Below are 26013 nucleotides of genomic sequence, written 5' to 3'. Positions count from 1 at the left end.
GGGACGACAGAGGATGAGATGGTTGAATGGCATCAATGACTCAATGGACATGAGTTTGAGTAAGCTACGGGTGTTGGTGATGGACAGGGAGGCCTGGCATGCTGCAGTCCATGGGGTCGCAAAGAGTCGGACACAACTGAATGACTGAACTGAAACTGAATATCGTAATTATTTGGTTGGACTTGACTTCCCTACAGGTTTGAGTTTCAAGTCAGACTTGAAGTGTTAAGCAGGTAGCAGGTACTCAGGAAATGTTTGGTGAATGAATCTATCTCACTTGTACACTGGTTTCTTATCCAAAGATCTAAGACCTATAGAAATCTGAATGGCTATTATTAAGTGTTTGTACTTAATAATTTATGCAATTGTAGATGTAGTTGAGTGTTTAGTCATACTCCAGATATTGGGCATTATCTCAGTTAATTCCTGCTACTCAAAAGAAGAAACTACAGAGATTTAGAACTCAAAGACAGATCTGTCTGACTCCAAAGCTCTTCTTTAATCTGTAGGTACTGCTGAACTGTCCATTGTACCTGCTGAGAAACTCAGTATAGCTTTGCAACTTGTACATGACCCACTGTAGGTAAATGAGTCCTGGAAGTCATTGGCTAATAGAGTTCATCGTCATTTTAGAAGTGCAGAGAGGGCTTAGTTATCTTAATGTTCTCAAGTTATAGTTATTTGTGTTAAAAATCCACATAGTTAAAAGCTCTTCAGTAAGGTAAAGAAGTATTTTGTAATTAATAAGCAAAATTTCAAACTCAGGATATTATTATTTTTACTGCCGCTGTCCTGTGGAATCTATCCGAGTCATACCTCTGTCAAAGTCTGAAGAAAGACAAGCGCATTCTTTACCCTTCAGTCACCTGGGAAGCCAAAAATGCCTTCCAATTCAGTTCAGTCACTCAGTTGTGTCCGACTCTTTGTGACCCCATGGACTGCAGCACGCCAGGCCTTCCTGTCCATCACCAACTCCCGGAGCTTGATGTCCATCGAGTCAGGGATGCCATACAGCCATCTCATCTTCTGTCACCCCCTTCTCCTCCTGCCTTCAGTCTTTCCCAGTATGAGGGTCTCTTCCACTGAGTCAGTTCTTCGCATCAGGTGGCCAAAGTATTGGAGCTTCAGCTTCAGCATCAGTCTTTCCAGTGAATATTCAGGATTGATTTCCTTGAGGATTGACTGGTTGGATCTTGCAGTCCAAGGGACTCTCAAGAGTCTTCTCCAACACAGTTCAAAAGCATCAATTTTTCAGCACTCAGCTTTCTTTATGATCCACCTCTCACATCCATACATGACTACTGGAAAAGCCATAGCTTTGACTGGAGGGACCTTTGTTGGCAGTCATGTCTCTGCTTTTTAATATGCTGTCTAGGTTGATCACAGCTTTTCTTCCAAAGAGCAAGTATCTTTTAATTTCATGGCTGCAGTCACCATCTGCAGTGATCTTGGAGCCCAAGAAAATAAGATTTCTCACTGTTTCCATTGTTTCCCCATCTATTTGCCATGAAGTGATGGGACTGGATACCACAATCTTTGTTTTTTTAATGTTGAGTTTTAAGCCAGCTTTTCACTCTCCTCTTTCGTGTTTATCAAGAGGCTCTTTAGTTATTCTTCACTTTCTGCCATAAGGGTGGTGTCATCTGCATATATGAGGTTATTGATATTTCTCCCAGAAATCTTGATTCCAGCTTGTGGTTCATCCAGCCCAGCATTTTGCATGATGTACTCTGCATATAAGTTAAATAAGCAGGGTGACAGTATACAGCCTTGACATACTCCTTTCTCAGTTTGGAACCAGTCTGTTGTTCCATGTCCGATTCTAACTGTTGCTTCTTGACCTGCGTACAGATTTCTCAGGATGCAGGTATGTTGGTCTGGTATTTCCATCTCTTGAAGAATTTTCCAGTTTGTTGTGAACCACACAGAGGTTTTGGAGTAGTCAATAAAGCAGAAGTAGTTGTTTTTCTGGAACACTCGTGCTTTTTCTATGATCCAGTGGATGTTGGCAATTTGATCTCTGGTTCCTCTGCCTTTTCTAAATCCAACTTGAAAGTCTGGAAGTTCACAGTTCATGTACTGTTGAAGCCTCGCTTGGAGAATTTTGAGCATTACTTTACTAGCGTGTGAGATGAGTGCAGTGTTGTGGCATTGCCTTTCTTTGGGACTGGAATGAAAACTGACTTTTTCCAGTCCTGTGGCCGGTGCTGAGTTTTCCAAATTTGCTGACATATTTAGTGCAGCACTGGGTTGGGAAGATCCCCTGGAGAAGGGAATCTGCCCACTCCAATATTCTGACCTGGAGAATACCATGAACTGTATAGCGGCATGAAATGTTCCCTTGGTATCTCTAACTTTATTGAAGAGATCTCCAGTCTTTCCCATTCTGTTGTTTTCCTCTATTTCTTTGCATTGATCACTGAGGATGGCTTTCTCCTTGCTGTTCTTTGGAACTCTGCATTCAGATGGGTGTGTCTTTACTTTTCTCCTTTGCCTTTAGCTTCTCTTCTTTTCTCAGCTATTTGTAAAGCCTCCTCAGACAACCATTTTGCCTGTTTGCATTTCTTTTTCTTGAGGGTGATCTTGATCATTGCCTCCTGTACTGTTCACAAACTTCCGCTCATAGTTCTTCAGGCACTCTCAGATCTAATCCGTTGAATCCATTTGTCACTTCCACTGCATAATTGTAAGGGATTCGACTTAGGTCATACCTTAATTGTTTAATGGTTTTCCCTGCTTTCTTCAATTTAAATCTGAATTTTGCAATAAGGAGATGATGATCTGAGCCACTGTCAGCTCCCAGTCTTGTTTTTGCTGACTTACATAGAGCTTTTCCATCTTTGGCTACAAAGAATGTAATCAGTCTGATTTTGGTATTGACCATCTGGTGATGTCCATGTGTAAAGTCTGCTCTTGTGTTGTTGGAAGAGACTGTTTGCTAAGATCAGTGCTTTCTCTTGGCAAAACTCTGTTAGCCTTTGCCCTGCTTCACTTTGTATTCTAAGGCCAAACATGCCTATTACTCCAGGTATTTCTTGACTTCCTACTTTTGCATTCCAGTCCCCTATGATGAAAAGGACATCTTTTTTTGGTGTTAGTTCTATAAGGTTTTGTAGGTCATCATAGAACCCTTAAACTTCAGCTTCTTTGGCATTAGTGGTTGGGGCATAGACTTGGATTAGTGTGATACTGTTGGAAATGAACAGAGATTATTCTGTTGTTTTTGAGATAGCACCCAATTGCTGCATTTTGAACTCTTGTTGACTGTGAGGACTACTCCATTTCTTCTAAGGGATTCTTGCCCACAGTAGTAGATATAATGGTCATCTGAATTAAATTCTCCCATTCCAGTCCATTTTAGTTTACTGATTCCTAAAATGTTGATGTTCACTCTTGCCATCTCCTATTTGAGCACTTCCAATTTACCTTGATTCGTGGATGTAATACTCCAGGTTCCTATGTAATATTTTTCTTTATTGCACTGGACTTTACTTCCATCACCAATTACAGCCACAACTGGGTTTGTTTTCACTTTATTTGGCTCCGTCTCTTCATTCTTTCTGGAGTTATGTCTCCACTCTTCTCCAGTAGCATATTGGACACCTTCTGACCAGGGGAGTTCATCTTTCAGTGTCGTATCTTTTTGCCTTTTCATGGGGTTCACAAGGCAAGAGTACTGAAGTGGTTTGCCATTCCCTTCTCCAGTGAACCACGTTTTGTCAGAACTCTCCACCATGACCCGTCTGTCTTGGGTAGCCCTACATGGCATGGCTTATATAGTTTCATTGAGTTAGGCAAGTCTGTGATCAGTTTAGTTAGTTTTCTGTGGTTGTGGTTTTCATTTGCCCTGTGATGGATAAGGAAAAGAGGCATGTGGAAGCTTCCTGATGGGAGAGATGTCTAAAAATGTCTTCAGACGTTACCAAATATCCCTTGTAGGGTAAAAATACCTCCAAGTGAGAATCAACTAGTTTAAAGAGACTTAGAGCCAACAATAGTAGGATTTTTAATTTTTTTAACAGCTTTATTGATGTTTGATTCATAGATCGTATAGTACAGCCATCTAAAGTTTACATTCAGTGGCTTTTAGTGTATTCAAAGAACTGCATCCATCAACATGATATAATTTTAGACATTTTCATAACCTTATCAAGAAACCCCTGACACATTAGCAGTCACTTTCCATTTCTTTTCTCCATCTCTACCCCACCTCCTCAACCATAGACATACCTGGTTATCTTTTTATGTTTGGGAATGCACAGCTTTCTTCTCTGTTTTATATAATAAACCCTGTTTCAGAGTGTAGTTGCTGAAAATTATTTGCATCAATGTAAGGAGACATACCTTCTTTCTTTAGAGGCTTTTGTTTAGATGGACTATAAGTTTAATTTGTAGAGGAAATAAGCCAAAATAGGCTGATTTAAGAAACATTTTAAAGTTATTCAGAACAGTAAGAAGTCCATATAACCCTCCACAGCAAGTTTTATAGTACAGAAGTCAACAATTTTTATTTTTCCTGATCAACTCTAGTAGATAATCTTATATCCTAGACTGTGTGCAAAAATACAGTTATGAGACACATGTACTTAAAATAGTATTTTGAACCTGCTTCTTTATTATGAAATTATTATTGACTATTCTTAAATAGATCATTTTCAGTGTATTGGTAGTTGGGTTAATTTTCTTTTTACAGATAAGATAATTGGGATTTCTTTTATTTTTCAAAAGTACAGGTCTATTTTACCTACACAGTAACGTTACCTATCACTCACTGCAAAAAAAAAAAAAGACAACAAAAAAGTTAACAAATTATTTTTCCCATAAGAGGAAATAAGGACCAGTTAGATTATATTCTCATTTATAAAACAAACATATTTTCTGTCCTCCTTCCCTCAGAGGGGTGGTATGAAATACTAAAAGAATCAAATCAGTACAGTCCAAAGAAAAGGGCAGTGAGGTTGTACCTCATCTTTTATCATTTCTATTTTCCCCTTTGTGTTCCCATTGTGTTTAAATGTTATGAAGGCATCAGTGTTTTTTAAGGTGTCATTTATAGTTGACTTCACAAGGCTTGACCAAGCCTTATTTCCTTTGTTGTTAATGTGTGTGGTTCAAATTTATACATCATAGAAAATATTTTAAGCAAAACAAAGGCTCCTTTATTAAGGAGCTACACAAAAGAAAAAAAACTAAGCCATAGTAGATAAATGGCAAAGGATAGGAACACACAGCTCAGAAAGGATATCCAAATGGTCAATATGTATTTGAAAAACATGATCAGTTCTAATAGGAATCAAATAAATGCAGATAAAAGCAATAATGAAGTTCCAGATTGGGTCTGTTAATTACTAGCAGGATTTTTCCTTTTAAAATTAGTCTTTAATATGTTAGTAATACATGGAAACATTTTCTTTGTTTAAAAAAGTGTGCACCTAGTTTAAGTAAGACCAGCACTCCTGCTAACTACACTCCAATCTCAGATGCCCTTTTAGAAGTAAGCACTCCTAATCAATTTGTCATATATCCTTTTGGACTTTTTCCAATTTATTTGTGAGTGTGAAAATCAGTGTAGGAAATAAAGAGTTGGACACAACTGAGCAACTGAACTGAACTGAATGGAAAGATCAAGTAACTTCCTTTAATTCAGCCATGTATTTTTAGATGTTTATTTGGGTTAGTACATAAAGATTTCTTTCATTCTTTTTGACTATTACAGAGTATTCCTATTACAATGAATGGTTCTTCTGAAAACTGTGTTAAGAATGCACTTATAGAGGACAGTGGTGGTAAGGAGAGCGATTAGGAAGCTATTGTAATAATCAAGCAAGAGAAAATCGTAGATTGGACCACCATTTTTGTGGGATAACTGTCTCATTCTTAGAAAGATTGCCTCTGAAAAATCTGGGTGGAAATGTTCCCTGGCAGATAACAAGAAGATTATGACACTCAGGAGAGGTATTTGAGCATAAATGTACAGTTTTGGAAGACATCAGCTTACAGACAGTAGTAAAAGTTAATGAAAGTGGGTGAATAACCAGAGGAGCAAGTTAGAATGAGAAGTGGGAATTCCGAGGGCATGGTGGAGGAGGAGGCGGCACACCGTGGTGGGCAGCAGCCGAGGAGCGCGGGAGAGCGTTCCAGGAGGAGGGTGGGGTTGGCGGCTGCAGGTGCTCCAGCCGCGAGAGAAGAGCAAAGCAAAGAGTATTTGGGGTTTACCATCAGAGAAATTGTTCGTTCTGTCATTGTTTTAGCAGAGCAATGGGTCAGACACCTAATTTCAGCAGTTGAAGAAGAGAATGGGGAATGAGGAGTAAAGGCAACCAGTGTAGGTAAATCTGTTAAGAATGTGATGTCAGTTTAGGCTTAAATGCTGATAGGGAGAGCTAACAAAGAGGACGAGCTTCTGAGGATGTAGGCACTTAGCTCCAACAGCCAAGTTTTTAGGATGGCGTGGTCAGCGGTATAACGTGCAGCAGTGCAGTTTTACTTACGTGCATTGAGGCAATGCACTTTGGGTTTGGCCATTAGGAGGAAATTAGTGAGTCAGGAGCCAAGTCCCTATGGTAGAGTCCTTTGAATGGCAGACTTTGGTCAATGGGGAATAAATGAAAGTTTTATTGAGCATGGAAGTGATATGATCAGAATGTCATTAAAATGTTTTCTTCTTTTAAACTCTTCTTCATCAAGCTTATGTTATTGAGTGGCTTATGTTAAATTGACCAGTATTTTGGTCATCTGATGCAAATAGCTGACTCACTGGAAAAGTCCCTGATGCTGGGAAAGATTGAGGGCAGGAGAAGAGGATGGCAGAGAATGAGATGGCTGGATGGCATCACTGATGGAATGGACATGAACTTGGGCAAACTTTGGGAGATGGTAAGGGACAGAGAGGCCTGGTGTGCTGCCATCCATGGGGTTGCAAAGAGTCAGACACAATTGGGGGACTGAACAACAACAGTTGAGTGACTACTGTGTGTTGGGCTCTGTTCTATAGCTGAGGATGCAGCAGTGAACATAACAGACAGGATTTCTGTTCTGTGACCTGTAACATCCAGGAGTGAGGTGAAGACAGAAAAATAATAAAAGGACATGATAATTTAAATAAGAGAAAACTTGATGATGAAACAAACAGACTGACAGGAAACTATTTTAGATGTTGTGGTCAGGAATGGCATTTTCTAAAGAGGAGAGATTTGAACTATGATCAGACCGTTACTAAGGAGTTAACTGTGCAAAGATCTGGGTGCAGAGGCATTTTAGCCTAGACTGGAGAGTGTGCACAAAGGCCCTAAGAAGGGAATGAGCTCGATTTGTTTGAGCACCAGAGAAAAATGTCTGTTTTGTGGTTTTAGTGACAGAATCTAATAATCATGAATGGTTTTGCATTTAGTTAATAACTACTTAATAAAATAAAAAGACTCATCAATAAAGAGTTGTTTGCTTAATTTAAAGTATTCAGGAATGAGAAATGTCCATAAAACTTAATCCTTTGTTCAGTTACTTTTTACTCCTGTGATTTCATGGAGTGAATGAGGTGTGTTGCTGAGTGTGGAAATGGTAATAATAATGCTTTCTATTTCTGTAACATCTTTCATCCAAGGATCTCAAATAGTGCCTGACAGATCCTCACAACAGTTCTGTGAGGTAGGTAAGTGGCAAGGATTATTAATCTTCATTTTATAGGTGGAGAAATTAAGCCCCAAGAGGATTTAATGATTTATGTATGGTCCCATCAACCAGATATAGAGGCTGCCAAGGTTAGAATATTATATTTTAGGGGGATCGACATAGTATAAATCATTAACACTTTTGATTTTGTACTTTACACAGATTATCTGTTAGAATAAATATCGTAGTTTTTAAGTGTGGAAATCTTTTTAATCCTTTTTTTAGGAATATAAAACATTGTAATACTCTTTCTTCCCCCTCTCATTTTTAGGTCAGCAGCAAGGACAAGATGGAGTGAAAGTCCAACAAGCTACCATAGCTCCTGTAACTGTCGCAGTTGGAGGAATTGCTAATGCAACGATAGGTGCTGTTAGTCCTGACCAACTCACTCAAGTGCATTTGCAGCAAGGCCAGCAGGCTTCTGATCAAGAAGTGCAGCCTGGCAAGAGGCTTCGAAGAGTTGCCTGTTCCTGTCCTAATTGTAGGGAAGGAGAAGGAAGGTAAATGCTCTGTTGCCACTACCCAACTCCGTGGAGACCAGTATAATAATAACTAACATGTAATGAATAGTTACATGTAATGAAGGCACATAGGATGTTAGTTAAAACCAACCCATTGGCTGAGTACTTTGACTATTGGAACATCACTAGCTTTATAACCCAGGAGTTGAGATATAATATTGTTATGAAAGGAATTGAATTGAGCTATTCTAGGAATGGGATCTCAGTGTTTCTTTAGCATGTATCTTATACTTTTTAATGGTTTTCTTTTTTCATTTATTTTGTAAAATTTTAAAACAACTATATTGATATAAAACTTACATGCCATACAACTCACTCATTTAAACTGTACATTTCACTGGTTTTTAATATATTCACAGAGTTGTACATCCATCATCACAATTTTAGAACAGTTTTATTCCCCTGAAAACAAATCCTGTATTTTTTAGCCATCACTCTCTCATCCCTCCCAGCTCGAGGCAACCACTGAACTAATTTCTGTTTACAGTTTTGCCTATTCTAGACATTCATATGAAGGGAATCACATAATATGTAGTTTTTGTGGCTGATTTCATCCACTTTGTATGTTTTCAAAGTTTATCTGTACTATTGCATATGTCAGTATTTCATTATTTTTACTGAACAAAATAATATTCCATTTTATAGATAATAAAGGATTTTACTTATCCATTCATCAGTTGATGGACATTTGGAATTTTTCCATCTGTTGGCTATTACGCTGCTGTAAATATTCTTACATATGTATGTTATGTATGGGCTTCCTCGGTGGCTCAGCAGCTGTAAAGAATCTGCCCGCAGCACAGGAGACAGGTTTGATCCCTGGGTCAGGAAGATTCCCTGGAGTTAGGAAATGGCATCCCACTCCAGGACTCTGGCCTGGAAAATCCCATGGACAGAGAAGCCTGGCTGGCTACAGTCCATGGGGCCACAAAACAACTCAGCAACTAAGCATGCATGCACGCAAATACTTACACAAGGTTTGTTTTTGATTTGCATTTCCCTGATGACAAATAATGTAGAATATGCTTTTGTGTGTGTACTATTGGCCATTTGTGTGTCTTCGTTAGAGAATTATCTATTAAGATCTCATGCTCATTTTAATTAATTATTTGTGTTTTTATTATTGAATTATAGTATCAGTAGTTCTTTATATATTCTTGATACAGGTTCCTTATCAGAGATATGATTTGAAATAATTTTTTTTTCAGTCTGTGAGTTGTCTTTTCACTTTCTTAATAGTATCCTTTGAAGCAGAAAAGTGTTTAATTATGAAGTCCATTCTTGTTTTTAGATGCTTCTGCTTTTGGTGTCGTATCTAAGAATCCATTGTCATATCTGATGTCTGAAGTCTGATGTTTTCCTGTAAGAGTTTTATAGTTTTTGTTGTTACATTTAGGTCTTTTGTCCATTTGGGGGTTAATTTAAAGGGTGTGAGTTAAGGGTTCATCCAACACCATTTGTTAAAAAACTATTCCTTCCCCATTCATTGAATAGTTTTGGCACCCTCGTCAAAAATCAGTTGATCATAGACATATAGATTTATTTCTAGACTCAGTTCTATTTCAGTAATCTGTATGTCTGACTCTATACCAATACCACATTGTGTTGATGACTTTGGCTGTGTGGTACCTTTTAACATTTGGGTGTACGAGTCTTCTAGCTCACCCAATATAAAAGCATTTTTGGTTGTGTCAGATGCTTTTTCTTCATCTGTTGAGATGATCATGTAGTTTTGGTTTTTTATTATATCAGTATAATATATTACATTAACTGATTGTCAAATGTTAAAGTACTTTTGCATTCACAGGATAAATACAACTTGGTCATGCTATGTAATTCTGTTCCTGGATTTGGTTTTTCACTGTTTTGTTGGGGATTTTTATATCCATGTTCATGAGTGGTATCAGTTTGTGATTTTCTTATAATGTTTTGGCAAGGGTATTACTGGCTTCTTAGAATGAGTTGGAAAGTTTTCTTGTCCAGTTTTCATTTTTTGAAAGAGTTTGTGGGTGGTGTTCAGTCACTAAGTCATGTCTGACTCTTTGCGACCCTATGAACTGCAGCATGCCACACTCCTCTGTCCTTCACTATCTCCTGGAGTTTACTCAAATTCGTGTCCATTGAGCTGGTGATAGTATCTCAACAGAGATCATCCTCTGCTGTCCCCTTCTCCTTTTGCCTTCAGTCTTTCCCAGCATCAGGGTCTTTTCAAAAGTCAGCTTTTTGCATCAGATGGCCAAAGTTTTGGAGCTTCAGCATCAGTCCTCCCATTAGAATATTCAGAGTTTACTTCCTTGGGGATTGACATGAAGTCAACCCCAAATATTCATTGGAAGGATATTCATTGGGAAGTCTTCTCTCCAGCTTGATTTTTTTTAAAGAGTGTGAAGAACTGGTATTAATTTTAAAAGTTTTTATGAACCTGTGACGCTCACTGATCCTGGGCTTTTCTTGTGAATACTTTTTTGACTGCTAATTCATCCTGTTTACTTGTTCTGAGTTGTATCCTGTTCTTGAGTCAGCTTTGGTACTTTGTATATTTCTAAGAATTTGTTCATCTGATAGTTTTTTAAGTAATTGGCATACAATTGTTTTTGGTATTGCCATATAATCGTTTTTATTTCTGTGAGGTTGGTAGTGATGTTCCCTTTTTCATTTCTGATTCTAGTAATTTGAGTCTTCTCTCCCTCTCTCTCTCTTTTTTTTTTTTTTGTTAGTCTCCGTAACAGCTGTAAGTTTAGTTAACCTTTTCAAAGAATTAACTTTTGGTTCCATTCATTTTTTTTTTTTTTGCTTATTGTTTGTTTTCTTTCTTCTGCTTGCTTTATTTTAGTTTGCTCTGTTTTCATTGTCTTAAGATGAAAAGTTAGGTTACTTATGATCTTTTTTCCTTCCAGTTTTGCTGAGATATAATTGACATACAGCACTATATAAATGTGAAGTGTACAGCATAATAATATGACTTAATATGTCATGGAAAGGTTATCTTAATAAGTTGAGTGAACATCATGTATAGCTGTAAAATTAAATAGGAAAAAAAATTTCCTTGCAATGAGGATTCTTAGGATTTACTATCCTAACAATTTTCATATATAACATGTAGCAGTGTTTATTTATCATGTTGTATATTACGTCCCTGGTACTTGGTTATCTTAGAACTAGAAGTTTGTACCTTCTGACTGCCTTGATTCATTTCCCCATCTGGTAACCACAAATTTGATCTCTTTTTCTCTGTGAGTTTGTTTGCTTTTGAGGTATAATTGACCTACAACACTGTATGTTAGTTCCTGTTATACAATTTAGTGAATCAAGGTCTGTAGAGTCAAAGCTGTGGTTTTTCTTATAGTCATGTTTGGATATGAGAGTTGGACCATAAAGAAGGCTGAGTGCTGAAGAATTGATGCTTTCTAACTGTGGTGTTGGAGAACTCTTGAGAGTGCCTTGGACTGCAAGGAGATCAGACCATTCAATCCTAAAGTTAATCAACCCTGAATATTGATTGAAAGGATTGATGCTGGAGCACCAATATTTTCGCCACCTGATGTGAAGAGCTGACTCACTGGAAAAGACCCTGGTGCTGGGAAAAATTGAGGGTAGGAGGAGAAGAGGGCAACAGAGGAGGAGATGGTTGGATGACATCACTGATTCAGTGGACATGAGTTTGAGTAAATTCTGGGAAATAGTGAAGGACAGGGAAGCATGGTGTGCACAGTCCATAGGGTTGCAGAGAGCCAGACAAGACTTAGCGACCGAACAATTTCTGTACGTTTCACAATAATCACAATAGTTCTATGATATATCACTGTACAAAATTTATTGCCTAGCTATTGACTGTATTCCTCACACTGAATATTTCATCCCATTGACTCATTTACTTTTTTAACTGGAAGTTTGTGCCTCTCAGTCTCCCTCGCCTTATTTTCCCCTCTCCCACTCTGGCAGCCACCTGTTTGTTCTCTCTAAATATGTTTCTATTTTGTTATGTTTGTTAATTTGTTTAATTTTTTTGATTCCACATATAAGTAAAAGCATTCAGTATTTGTCTTTTTCTGACTTGTTTCATTTAGCATGGTAGCACCTAGGTCTCTCTGCATTGTCACAAATGGCAAGATTCCATTCCTTTTGATGACTGAGTAATATTATATTGTGTGTGTGTGTGTGTGTGTGTGTGTGTGTGTGTACACATTCATATACATGTATATTGTATCCACTTATCTATTGATGGGCGTTTTGGTGGCTTCTGTATCTTGGCTATTGTGAATAATGATACAGTTAACATAGGGTGTTTGTATCTTTTCTAATTAGTATTTCATTCTCTTTGGTTAAATACCTAGGAGTGGCATTCCAGGGTGTTAGGGTCATTCTCTTTTTAAGTTTTTGAGGAGTATCCATACTGTTTTCCGTCGCAGCTATACAAATTGACATTCCCAACAACAGTGCATAAAGGCTCCCTTTTCTCCACATTTGTTATTTGTTATTGTCTTTTGGATGATAGCCATTCTGACATGCTTGAGGTAAGATCTTTTTAAGTATAGGTATTTACAGCTATAAGTTTCCCTCTGAGCATCAATTTATGTGTATGGCCTAAGTTTTGGTATGTTGTTTTTTTGTTTTCCTTCATCTCAGTGTCTTTTGATTTCTTCCTTGACCCACTGATTGTTTAGGAGTATATTGTTTAATTTCCAAGATTTATGAATTTCCCAGTTTCCTCCTATAAGTGATTTTTTGTTTCAGTTCATTGTGGTCAGAAAATTTTGTTATTTCTGTCTTTTTAAATTTATTGAAATTTGTTTCACATTGTAACATATGATCTATCCTGAAGAGAATTCCACGTGCACTTGAGAAGAGTGCTTTTGTTGGATGAAGTGTTCTATGGATGTCTGTTAGGTCTAATTCATTTAAAGTGTTATTTAGGTCTTGCACCCTTACTGATTTTCTTCTAGTTGTTTTGTGGAAATATTGAAGATAAATTGAAACTTGCAATTATTAGCATTGAATTACCTCTTTCTCCTCTCATTTTCTGTCAATTTTTACTTCTCTTTTGGCCCTCTCGTTTCTGTTGTTTAAGTGAATGTATGTTTATAATTACTATACCTTCCTGGTGGATTGACTCATTTATCCTTAACAAATTTCTCTATTTCTAATAGCGTCTTTTGTTTTAAAGCTAGTTTTGTCTGGTATTAGTATAGTCACTACAGCTTTCTTGTGGTTGTTGTTTTCATGAGACCTTTTCCACCTTTTTACTTTCAATTTCTTTATATTTTTGTATCTTTAAATGTAAAGTGTGTCAGCTATAGACATTGCATAAAGGTTCTTGTATTGTTTTAAATGTAATATGACAGAACCTACCTTTTGATGAATATATATATAATCTGTTCATATTTTATATTATTATTGATATAATAAGTTTATGCCTGCCATTTTACATTTTGTTTTCTGTCTCATGTCCTTTTTTTGTTCCTGTATCCCTCCTTTACTGCTTTCTTTTGAATTAAATTAATAATATATCATTTTAATTTGTAATACAGCATTTTAATTCATTAATGATTTTTTTCATTGTACTTACATATTTCTTTAATGGTTGCTGTGGGCCTTACCATGTATAGCTTAATTTATCCTAGTCAGTTTAAGATTTATAGTAACTTAATTCCAGTGAGTTATAGAAATTTTCCCTCTATGTAGATCTGTCTTTCTCTTCGTGGTATTTTTATTATACATAGATATTGCAAGTGTTACATACCCCACAATACATTGTTATAATTATTGCTTTATATAAGTTTATTTTTTAAAGAAATGGAGAAAAATGAGCATGTATATATTGCTTTTACTATGTTAACTTTATGATTTCTGCTTCTCTTTATTTGTTCCCTTGAATTTGAGGTCATTTCCTTGTAGTTCAGTATGGCTTTGCTCCCACCCACCTCCTTTGTGCTGTTTTTGGCAAATATGTTGCATATGTAGTGTTTCTCTATAGGTCTGACAATACATTTGTTACATACTGTTTTATAAAATTGCTTTTTAAATCAAGTGAGAAAATATACACACTTACACTATCCTTTATAATTACATAATTACCTTTGCTAGAGCACTTTTGTTTCTTTATATATATTTGAATTATTTGCTGGTTTCACTTGCTTTCAGCTTAAGGAACTTCTTTTAATATTTCTTGCAGAGCAAGTCTGCTGGCAACAAATTCTCTTAGTTTTTGGTTTATCTGGGAATATCTTTATTTCACCTTCATTTTTGAAAGATAACTTTGCTGGATATAGAATTCTTGTTTGAGGCTTTCTGGTTTTATGTGTGTGTTTGTTTTTTGTACTTTGACTATGTTTTCTCACTACCTTCTGACTTCCATTGTTTCTGCCGAGAAGCCAGCATTTAATCTTTCTTGCTGTTCAAGATTTTGTCCTTGTCTTCAGGTTTCAATGCTTTTGTTGTACAATGTCTATTTGTAGATCTCTACATTTATCCAACCTGCAGTTTGTTGCACTTCCTGAAAGTATAGATTAATGTTTTTTGTAAGTTTTCAGCTGTTATTTCTTTGAATATTTTTTCTGCTTCATCACCTATTCCCCTTTTCCCTCTTCTCTCCTTCTGGTATTCTCATTCATATGTTGGTGTCCCTCATTTCTCTGACATTGTTTATTCTTTGTTCTGTCTCTTGTCTGCTTTTCAGATTGATTACATAATCCCTGTGAACTGCCTTCAGTTTCACTATTTCTTCCTTTTCTTCAGTCCCTCTTGTGAATTTTTCATTTCAGTTTTACCTTTTATCTCAAGAATTTCTCATTGGTTCTTTAAAGAATAATTTCTAGCTCCTTACTGATATTCTCTGTTTGATGTGAAATTGTCATTATACCTTGCTTTTCTGCTTTAATCGTAATATCCTTTACTTCTTTGAACATATTCATAATGGCTGCTTTGAAGTTTTATTAAATTTGGTCTCTCTCACAGACAGTTTTCTTGCCTGCTTTTTTGCTCATGTATAGGTCATATTTTCCTTCTTTGTGACTTTTGGACATCTCATAATTTTTGTTGGAAACTTAGAGGTGAAGTAATGTATTTTAGCAATTTTTGTATTGCCCTCTGTCCTCCTCCTGCCCCTGGCTTGTTATTGTTGTTTGATTGATTGTTTAGTGACTAGCTGAATTATTCTTGTGAAAAATACCCCCCCCCCCCCCAAATATGAATCTTGTTCCTTAGTTACCCTGGAATGACAGCGGTTTGGGTATGGATCTTTTGGGGTGTCTCTTTCCTTGACCACACCCAGCTGTTAAACTCCACTGATTGTTGTTTTTAATAATGCCCTGAAGCATATATTGCTACACAGACTGATCCAGTCAGAGTTTAAAAGGGCAAGCATTGGGTCTGTATCTGAAATTTATTTTGATCCTGTAGGGCTCCTACCAGCTACCTCTTTTCCTCAGTTTTTTCTGGCAGCATAACAGTCTGCAGTTTTGCTTACTTCACCAACAAATCTATTGGTTTCCTCCCTGTCTATTCTGTTTTTAAGAGCATCTTTACCTTTCCACACTTCGTTGCAAATGAAATCAGTTTCTTAGGAAGAGATTTGGAGCCTGATGTTTTATGGTATGCTCTCCTTCTGGCCAGTATCTGTGTCATGGCTGTTGAACTGGGATAGTGGGACAGTGGCACATTTCTCCCCATGCATTCCATGCCCCAGGAGATGAGCACTTGCAAACAGGGAGATCAATAGTAGCCTCAGATTTTATATCCTGCCAGGCTTGAAACCTCTGATTGATGAACTACATATGAGCTGGGTCTAGGGTAATCTGGACTTCAGTGTTTTCATAGCGCTTTATCCAAGGTCCAGCCTGTGTCTCAGGAATTGAAATTGGATGGAAGAAGGTTGTTCCTCATCTGTCAGCCACACTCACCTGAAACTTAGCCTCAACAGCAGGTAGAAAGAGAAATACTGATGACCTGCTTGTGTTGAGGGGATAACCCACCAACTGGAAGGTGGGAGCAGAGGGAACAGTGTTGTTGATTGCACCAGTCTGTAGCATTTCTTTATCAAGGCAGGTGGAAGGAGGAGGAATAGACAGCATGAGTACTGGTTCAAATACAACAGACTCTCACTCTTCTTACCAAATTTTATTTGGTTTTCATGAATCAATATTTCTTTATTTGTTGTATACTCATAGGGCCATTTCCAGAGATTGTAAATAGTATTTGCTTTGTTTGTTATCATTTTCACTAGTTTCACTGGGGAATACGTCCACGGAGCCCTTCACGCTGTTTTTGTTGGAAGTGAAACTCTGAACCTTACACTTTTAAATGAGGATCACCATATTTTTCTGTTTTAGAGAAGAATGTTCACATGTCTTGAAAAGTTTAAAGATTTTTTTCCCAGGGGAGGAAGCTACTAGAAAATAAACAGGAATTCCATGTCAGAACATAGCATTCTCTAAAATTAACATGTTTTCATTGCACTTTTGAGTTTATTCCACAGCCCTGTTTTCTTTAATTGAAATTTTTCTGATTTTTAACAATAGTTGTGACATCATGATTTTCAAAACCCATTTAGAAAGCATCATTTAATTTACCTTAATTCCCTTTTATTTTTCTTTAATTATAAGCATGACATTTGGAAGTGTAATGTTTGTTTTTTGTTTTTGATAGAGGCAGTAATGAACCAGGAAAAAAGAAACAGCATATCTGTCATATTGAAGGATGTGGAAAAGTTTATGGCAAAACATCTCACCTACGAGCACATCTTCGCTGGCATACTGGAGAAAGACCTTTTATATGCAACTGGATGTTTTGTGGCAAAAGATTTACAAGGAGTGATGAGCTTCAGAGACATCGAAGAACTCATACAGGTTAGTTGGTTTATTTTAGGTCTTGTTACTTCTTTTCTCAATGCTTAGATGAAACTTTTAGTGATAGTGAGCTATGAAATTGAAAATACAAAAAATTAAAGAGAGATCATTTTAGTGATTAAATGAAAGATGTTTAAGGTCAAAACTTTTTACCTTATTTCTGAGATATATTTTCTTCTATTTTTTGTAAGGTTTATCCGCATAATTAAATGACTTGGAATTTATTCCATTTGTTTATCTTTTTTTCTTAGTGTGTTGAACTGGTGTATATTACTTTGTGTCAGTTTAAAAGAGAGTTGAGTTACCATCTTATTTGTGATCTTAATTATTTTTTTTATAATCCAAATAATTGAGTGAAGTATCAAGAACCATACGACAAATACCTACCTAAACTCTTTTTCAAAATTGACAGCTATTAACATGTTATTTTTTAACAAAACAAATCATATAAAGTTAACATCATCTTTGTCCTCCTACCTCCCAAAGACAACAGCTACCATGAATTTAAAGTGTAAGTTTTTAGTATAGTTTTAATACTCTTACATATTTTATTCATGGATATATATATGAAAAATTGTTTTGTGTGTTCTGTAAAACTTTTATGTAAATGATATATTACAGTATCATAATTTCACTTATGTTTTGTAATCTATCCAAGTTCATATCAAACAAATACATGTATATGTTTGAGTACATGTCTGTTTCTTTTAACTGCTGTGTACTATTCTATCACAACTTAAATACACTCTGTAATCCAGTCCCCATACTCTTTAGACGAGTTCGAGTTTTTTTTGCTGTCACAGACTTTACTGGTTTGAACATACAGTGAACATGTACAAGAAGTAGAATTATTGGATCTTAGGGAATGTGTATGTTTGATTTTGCTAGATAAACACTAGAGTCTCCAAAGTGGCTATTACCATCTCTGTTACTCTCTAGGGATTGATCAAGAGTTTTCACTGTGCTGTATGTTCACCAGTACCCAGTAGCTTCAGGCTTGGAAAGTTTTTTATAGTCTAAAATGGTTTCTGATTTTTTAAATTAGCATTCTTCCTGATTATAGTGAGATGAAGCATCTTTTCATATGTTTATTGGTCATTTATCTTTTGTTTTCTGCTCTTTTTTATTGTTTTCCTTTTTCTTACTGATTTGTATTTTGCAAAAGGTTTTCACATACTGCTAGTTATTATCTTGGTGCCACCTTTTGTCATATGGAAGTTTTACATTTTTATTTAGTCAAATATAAAATATGTAAATATATCCCTTTTACTTTTTTTATGAAGTTTTCTTTTATCCTAAAATCATAAAGTTTTTAAAAACATTTTCTTCTTACTGGCTTTAAGGTTTTCTTTTCATAAGTTTGATCTTTTATTAGCCTAGAGTGTTTTTGATGATTTCCTAAAAAGGAAATATTATTCTATTTTTATTCCATGTGGAAAGCCATTTTTTGAATAGTTCAGTTCTTTCTTCATTAATTTGTAATGGAATTGCTCTCATATATTGATGTCCCCTTTAAGAATGGCTCCATTTCTGGATGCTTGGTTTTATCTAGTTGTCTCTTCCTATAGCAATACTATACTGTTTTAATAGAAGCTTGTATTAAGTCGTGATATGTTGGACAATTTTTCCTTTTTTCCGGCATATAATATGATGTGCTGTATTTAGAACATGTATAGTTTATATTTTGGGGACTCTATTTAATTATTGAAAACAATGATTTCGGTAGGTTTTTTTCAATTAGATGTTAACAGTTAACTTGAATCAAGGTACATAAAGGATGAAAGGGGAACTGGAATTCACATTTATTGATCAGCTACTGAATATGAGGTGTTTCAAAAACATGATCTCATTTGATTCTAACAAAAGAATTTTAAGCTAGAAGTCGGCTCTATTTTATATATTGCAGTATAATCTCAGAGAAGAAATAATGATTGCTAGATCTCTTTGAAGTGATAAATAAAAACGACTTGGTTTGATCTGCACACAGGTTAGTAATACAGATGAGTCTTTGTGTAATGGCTCCATCACTGAGTTAGCATTATATTAAAAATAAGACTTTTAATTAAAGTTTTAAAAGCTTTCTGTAGTATATTGCGCTGGGATTTCTGATGCCACCTCACCTTTCATACTGGCAAATGTAATGTGATTAAAAATTAAACCCATAGCAATATTGACATCTGTATAGAAAAATACTCTGCCAGAATTACTGGATGCAGTATTTCCACCCTGGCTTAGCAATGGCACAGATTAGGGAAGCTGAGAAAATTTGGAACCTCTCACATTGTGATTTCATCATTTTTGAGAAACAGTGATTTTCTCAACTTCCTTTCTATTGTACATCCATACTCATACAGATTACACAAGATAAATTTATTGAAGAATTTATTTAAACATTTACTTCAAAAGATTTAATGATTAGGAGGCATAATTTCTTTTTTTTTTTTCCCTACTTCTTTGGAGGCATAATTTCTTTTTTTAAATGTTCCCCATCATATCATCTTATAATAATTTGAATAATTCAGAAATTAATGCACTTAAAGCTTATTTTCAGTATTTCAAATATCTTGAATACATCATTCATGAAATTTTTTATTTAAACATGTTATTTTGAAAAATGTTTGACTTAGCATCAGATACTTATTTTTAAGGACATAATATCAGTAATTTTCACTCTGTTTATTAAAGTTGTTGAAAAGAATATGAAACAATATCTTTTGAAATAAATTAGTATTGATTAGGCATTTAATATGTTAAGCTAAAAGCCTTGGTCTTTCATGGCAAGAACAGTTTTTTATTTAATACCCAACCAGTGCACTAAGTAGAAACTGTCATCACCTTACTGTAAATGAATAAGTGAGTTATCTTTTTTCACTGTTGAGAAATAAGGAAGATTTTTTTTTTGCTTTCTGTAAAACAAATTTAAAAATTTTCCAAATGATTCATGCATATGTTATTTTAAAAAATCAGATCACTGGGGGAGAATGGATACGTGTGTATGTGTGGCTGAGTCCCTTTGCTGTTCACCTGAAACTATCACAGCATTGTTAATTGGCTATATTAATACAAAAAAACTCTGAAAAAAATGAAATCAGGTAGAAGAGCTTCAATTGTTAATCCAAGTCTCCCCCCACCACCCCATTCTGCTCCCTGGAGTAAATCATGTGTTTTAACTGTTTCTGCATTCTTTTTATATTAATCCTGTGATGGCTCAATGTATCTATAAAATATGCTTGTACTGTTATTTATTGATATATCAATATTAAACACTACTGACTTCGTGCAGTGAGAGTTAAGAATTTACCTCACAGGTGCCCAGTAGGCACATAGAAAACTGCTCAACGTTGTCGATAATCAGGGAAATGCAAATCAAAACCACCTCACTGTGAGAATGGCTATCATTAAAAAGAACACAAGTCAAAACATGTTGCTAAGGATGTGGAGAGAAGGGAACCCTTTTGTAGACTCTTGGTGGCGATGTAAATTGGTACAGTCACTCTGGAAAATAGTATGGAGGTTTCAAAAAACGAGGAATAGAATTGCCATGTGATTCAGCAATTCCACTCCTGGGTATATGTTCTAGGAAAAAGAAACAACACTAATTTGAAAAGATGCATGCACCCCAGTGTTCACATCAGCATGATTTGCAGTTACCTAGAAATGGAAGCAGCCTCATTGTCCATCAGTACATGGTATGAAATAAAGATCAGTTCTGTATGATACTACTTACAGGTGGAATGTAAAATATACAATGAACTAGTGTATATATTCTTTTCTTAAAAAAGAAACAGACTCACAGGTGTAGAGAACAAACTAGTGGTTAAGAATAGGGAAAGGGAAGGGGGTAGATACAATTTAGGGGTAGGAGATTAAGAGGTACAAACTATTAGGTATAAAATAAACTACAGGGATATACTGTACAACACAGGAAGTATCACCAATATTTTGTAATAACTATAAATGAAGTATAACCTTAACAATAGTGAATCACTATATTATGCTCCCATATAACTTATATAATATTGTACATCAATATACTTCTGTTTTTAGAAAGGGACGCCAAGTTACAAACTGTCAGAAATCAACACGCCTCCCAAAATAATTTACCTCACCTTATACCATCAATGGCTTTGAGTCTTTTCTTTAATTGGGTGTAGGCCAAATGTTGTATCATGACACACCTCTCTGTGATAGTGTGTTGCCGTGTCTGGCCTTCAGTTTCCATCTCTTCCACCTTTTAACTTCTCTCACCTAAACTTTTACTCTCTCGTCTTTCTCTTAATGTTAAAATACTTAAATTTTCTTTAATAACCACTGCCTATTTTATATACCTTAGTGCTTAACATTGAAAATTAATAAATAATTATGGTTATGTAATGGACTATGATTATGTGGGTTACATGTTGTTTCCTGTGTATGTTTTTTTCCCGAAGATTCACATTGCCTTCTTCCCCCTTGCATTGGTTAACTTTATCACCTCCTCTTGTTATTTTAAGTTTTCAAGAGAAGTGTCAACTCCGTCCAGTCTATCCTTGTTCCTGGAGGTCTCCAGCTTTCTGATCAAGCGCTGATTGGATTCTCTCTAGGACTGCTGCGCAGCTCTAATCCTGACCCTTTCTTCCCTGCTCTGTTGGTTTGCATCCAGTGTTCTCAAGATCTTACATCCTCAGTTTTCTCAGTTTATCCCCTTTGTTTCTGCAAAACATTCTGAAATGCTTCCTACAAAAAGGCATAGGGAAGTAAATTTGTTTGAAAATGCCTTTACTTTTGCTTTTCAACTTAACTGATAGTTTGGCTAACACAGAATTTGAGGTTGAAAGCTACATTTTCTTGAAGCATTAATGGCACTGCTCTATTGTCTTCTTACATCTGTTTTAATAATAATAAGTTACTATTACTCTTATTTTTTGGTAGGTGACCTAATTTTTTCCCCACTAGCTTTTAAGAGCTTATTTTAACTTTTTATTTTGAAGTAATTCTATACTTACAGAGAAGTTGCAAAAGTAGTAGAGAGAGGTCACAAATACCCTTCATCTAGCTTCCTTTATTGCTAATGCTTACCATAATACAATGTTAAGAAATTAACATTGGTACAAGTCTACCAATTAAACTACAGGCTTCCCCACAAATATACTTTTTCTCTTCCAGGATTCAGTCCAGAGTACCACATTGCATTTATTTGTCATAGATCTTTACTCCTGAAGTCTGTGAAATTTCATTTTTTTTCCCCTGATCTTTTTCTTACCTTAACACTTTTAAGTAAGAAGAGGTATCTTGTAGAATATCCCTCAATTTGGGCTTGCCTGATATTTTCTCATGATTAGACTGAGGTTATGAATTGTCCGTGTCTAATTTTATCTATCAGGGAGTACATGATGTCAATATGTCTTATTATTGGTGATGTTAATGTTAATGAGTTAGTTAAGATAGTACTTGCTAGGTATATCCACTGTAAGGTTTTTCTTTTTTCCTTTCCATGTTTTGTTTATTAAAACAAGTGACTAGGTCCATTCACTATTCAAGGGGAAAATTTATTAAGCTCCATAGCCTAGAGGGAAACGCATCAAAGAATTTGTGGACTTAACCATAGTAGTTAGTAAATATGTTGGAGGCTATTCTTTGAGTCTACACAAATGTCCTGTTTTTTTCTTTAAAGAAAATACTATTTTCACTTTTAGCATTCCTCATTGTATCTTGCCTGAAGATACAATGTAATGTTCTGTGTGATGTTACTGTGGTGTACTAAAGACTATTTTCTCTTCCCCTCACTGATCATATAATTTTTAGTTGTGCCTCTTGTGTAATGAAGATTTATATTTTCTTCCCCAATGATTTGTTTATTCTGTCATTTATTTTCACCACTATGGTATGGGTGGAAGTTTGTGACATTGTACAGGAGACAGGGAGCAAGACCATCCCCAAGAAAAAGAAATGAAAAAAGAAAAATGGCTGCCTGAGGAGGCCTTACCAATAGCTGTGAAAAGAAGAGAAGCCAAAAGCAAAGGAGAAAAGGAAAGATATATCCATTTGAATGCAGAGTTCCAAAGAATAGCAAGGAGAGATAAGAAAGCCTTCCTCAGTGATCAGTGCAAAGAAATAGAGGAAAACAACAGAATGGGAAAAACTAGAGACCTCTTCAAGGAAATTAGAGATACCAAGGGAATATTTCATGCAAAGATGGGCTCAATAAAGGACAGAAATGGTATGGACCTAACAGAAACAGAAGATATTAAGAAGAGGTGGCAAGAATACACAGAAGAACTGTACATAAAAGATCTTCATGACCCAGATGATCACAATGGTGTGATCACTCACCTAGACCCAGACATCCTGGAATGTGAAGTCAAATGGGCCTCAGGAACCATCACTATGAACAAAGCTAGTGGAGCTGATAGAATTCCAGTTGAGCTATTTCAAATCCTAAAAGTTGATGCTGTGAAAGTGCTGTACTCAATATGCCAGCAAATTTGGAAAACTCAGCAATGGCCACAGGACTGGAAAAGGTCAGTTTTCATTCCAGTCCCAAAGAAAGGCAATGCCGAAGAATGCTCTTAACTACCACACAATTGCACTCATCTCACATACTAGTAAAGTAATGCTCAAAATTCTCCAAGCCAGGCTTCAACAGTACGTGAACTGTGAACTTCCAGATGTTCAAGCTGGTTTTAGAAAAGGCAGAGGAACCAGAGATCAAATTGCCAACATCTGCTGGATCATCAAGAAAGCAAGAGAGTTCCAGAAAAGCATCTATTTCTGCTTTATTGACTATGCCAAAGCCTTTGACTGTGTGGGTCACCACAAACTGTGGAAGTTTCTGAAAGAGATGGAAATACTGGACCACCTGACCTGCCTCTTGAGAAACCTGTATGCAGGTCAGGAAGCAACAGTTAGAACTGGACATGGAACAACAGACTGGTTCCAGATAGGATAAGGAGTACGTCAAGGCTGTATATTGTCACCCTGCTTATTTAACTTATATGCAGAGTATATCATGAGGAATGCTGGGCTGAAGTAATGCTGGAATCAGGATTGCCAGGAGAAATATCAATAACCTCAGATATGCAGATGACATCACCCTTAAGGCAGAAAGTGAAGAAGAACTAAAGAGCCTCTTGATGAAAGTGAAAGAGGAGAGTGAAAAAGTTGGCTTAAAGCTCAACATTCAGAAAACTAAGATCATGGCATCCGGTCTCATCACTTCATGGCAAATTGATGGGGAAACAGTGGAACCAGTGGCTGACTTTTTTTGGGGGGGATGCAGAATCACTGCAGATGGTGATTCCAGCCATGAAATTAAATGACGCTTACTCCCTGGAAGGAAAATTATGTCCAAGCTAGACAGCATATTAAAAAGCAGAGACATTACTTTGTCAGTAAAGGTATGTCTGGTCAAGGCTATGGTTTTTCCAGTAGTAATGTGTGGATGTGAAAGTTGGACTATAAAGAAAGCTGAGCGCTGAAGAATCGATGCTTTTGAACTGTGGTGTTGGAGAAGACTCTTGAGAGTCCCTTGGGCTGCAAGGAGATCCAACCAGTCCATCCTAAAGGAAATCAGTCCTGTGTGTTCATTGGAATGACTGATGTTGAAGATGAAGTTCCAATACTTTGGCCACCTGATGCAGAGAGCTGACTCATTAGAAAAGACCCTCATGCTGGGAAAGATTGAAGGTGGGAAGAGGAGGGGACGACAGAGGATATGATGGTTGGATGGCATCACCAACTCAATGGACATGAGTTTGAGTAAACTATGGGAGTTGGTGATGGACAGGGAGGCCTGGCATGCTGCAGTCCATGGGGTTGCAAAGAGGCGGACACAAATGAGCAACTGAACTGAACTGATGACATTTGTTCATGGATATTTGTTTTTTGAGTTATCATCCAATTTCGTCATTACAAGCACATCTTAGAGATAGTCCCAGTTTGGTTCCAGACGACCTCAGTGAAGTGTGAATATCTCAGTAAAGCCAGTCACACTAATTTTTTGGTCCCGCAGTGCATGTGGAAGTTATGTTTACATAATACTATAGTCTATTTAAGCATACAGAAGTGTTGCATCTTGGAGAAGGAAATGGAAACCCACTTCAGTATTCTTGCCTGGGAAATTATGAACAGAGACACGTGGTGGGCTATAGTCCTGTAGTTGCTAAAGGAGTCAGACACAGCTTAGCGACTAACAACAGCAGCATTCTAAAAAACAATGTACCTATCTTAATTTTAAAATGCTTTATTTCTGTAAAAAAGAAAAAGTCAACTGTCATCTGAGCCTCCAGTGAGTTGTGACATCAAAGATCAGTGATCACATATCAGCCTAACAAATATAAAGTAATGGAAAAATGTGAAATATTTCAGTTACCAAAATGTTACACAGAGATATGAAGTGAGCAGATGCTGTTGGGAAAATGATGCTGATAGACTTGCTGGATACAGATTACTACTAACATTCAATTTTAAAAAAAGTATTTGCAAAGCACAGTAAAGGAAAGCATAATAAAACCAGATATTCCTGTATTCCTTATCTTTCTAACTTTGTTCTATTTCTGGCCATTGAAAGTTGTTTCAGGTTGCCTTCTCCATCCTTTTGATATGCCCTCATCCTGAGCTTTCTTTTAATCTTTAGTATTCTGTTAATTTCATAATTATACTTGTAGCATAGGTTTTCATTTATGGTATAGTCCTGGATGAAATTTTCAATTCTGGGTCCTCCCCCACCACCCTACACATCCACTCATTCACCCTTTTTTATTTTTTGCTCATTTTGAACTCTTACTAGATGTATGTTGGACTCCCTATATTGATTTTTTTTTTACACCTTTTCTTTTACTTGTCTTTTTACCTTTTCTTATATTTTCAATGAAATTCCTTAACTTTAGCTTCAGGTATTTTTGTTGAATTGTTTTTCAATTTCCAAGAGTGATTTTTGGGTTTTTTTTTTTTTCCATTTATTTTTATTAGTTGGAAGCTAATTACTTTACAGTATTGTAGTG

General features: G+C 36.1%; 1 protein-coding gene across 2 annotated transcripts in view; it reads left to right on the top strand.

Moving 5' to 3' along the window:
* The window catches only part of SP4 (Sp4 transcription factor), an 80704-nt gene that overhangs the window by 37652 nt on the left and 17039 nt on the right, over positions 1 to 26013 (top strand). For both annotated transcript variants that reach the window (XM_070470256.1, XM_070470262.1), the window contains exons 4-5: positions 7940 to 8168; positions 16833 to 17032. In XM_070470256.1, the coding sequence (XP_070326357.1) occupies positions 7940 to 8168; positions 16833 to 17032 (429 nt within the window). The remainder of the gene's footprint in view (positions 1 to 7939; positions 8169 to 16832; positions 17033 to 26013) is intronic.

This window comes from Odocoileus virginianus, chromosome 1 (assembly GCF_023699985.2).
Source record: "Odocoileus virginianus isolate 20LAN1187 ecotype Illinois chromosome 1, Ovbor_1.2, whole genome shotgun sequence".
In the NCBI taxonomy this organism is placed as follows: Eukaryota; Metazoa; Chordata; class Mammalia; order Artiodactyla; family Cervidae; genus Odocoileus; species Odocoileus virginianus.
Note: the sequence above shows the minus strand (reverse complement) of the source record. Positions and strands in the feature narration are given on the sequence as shown.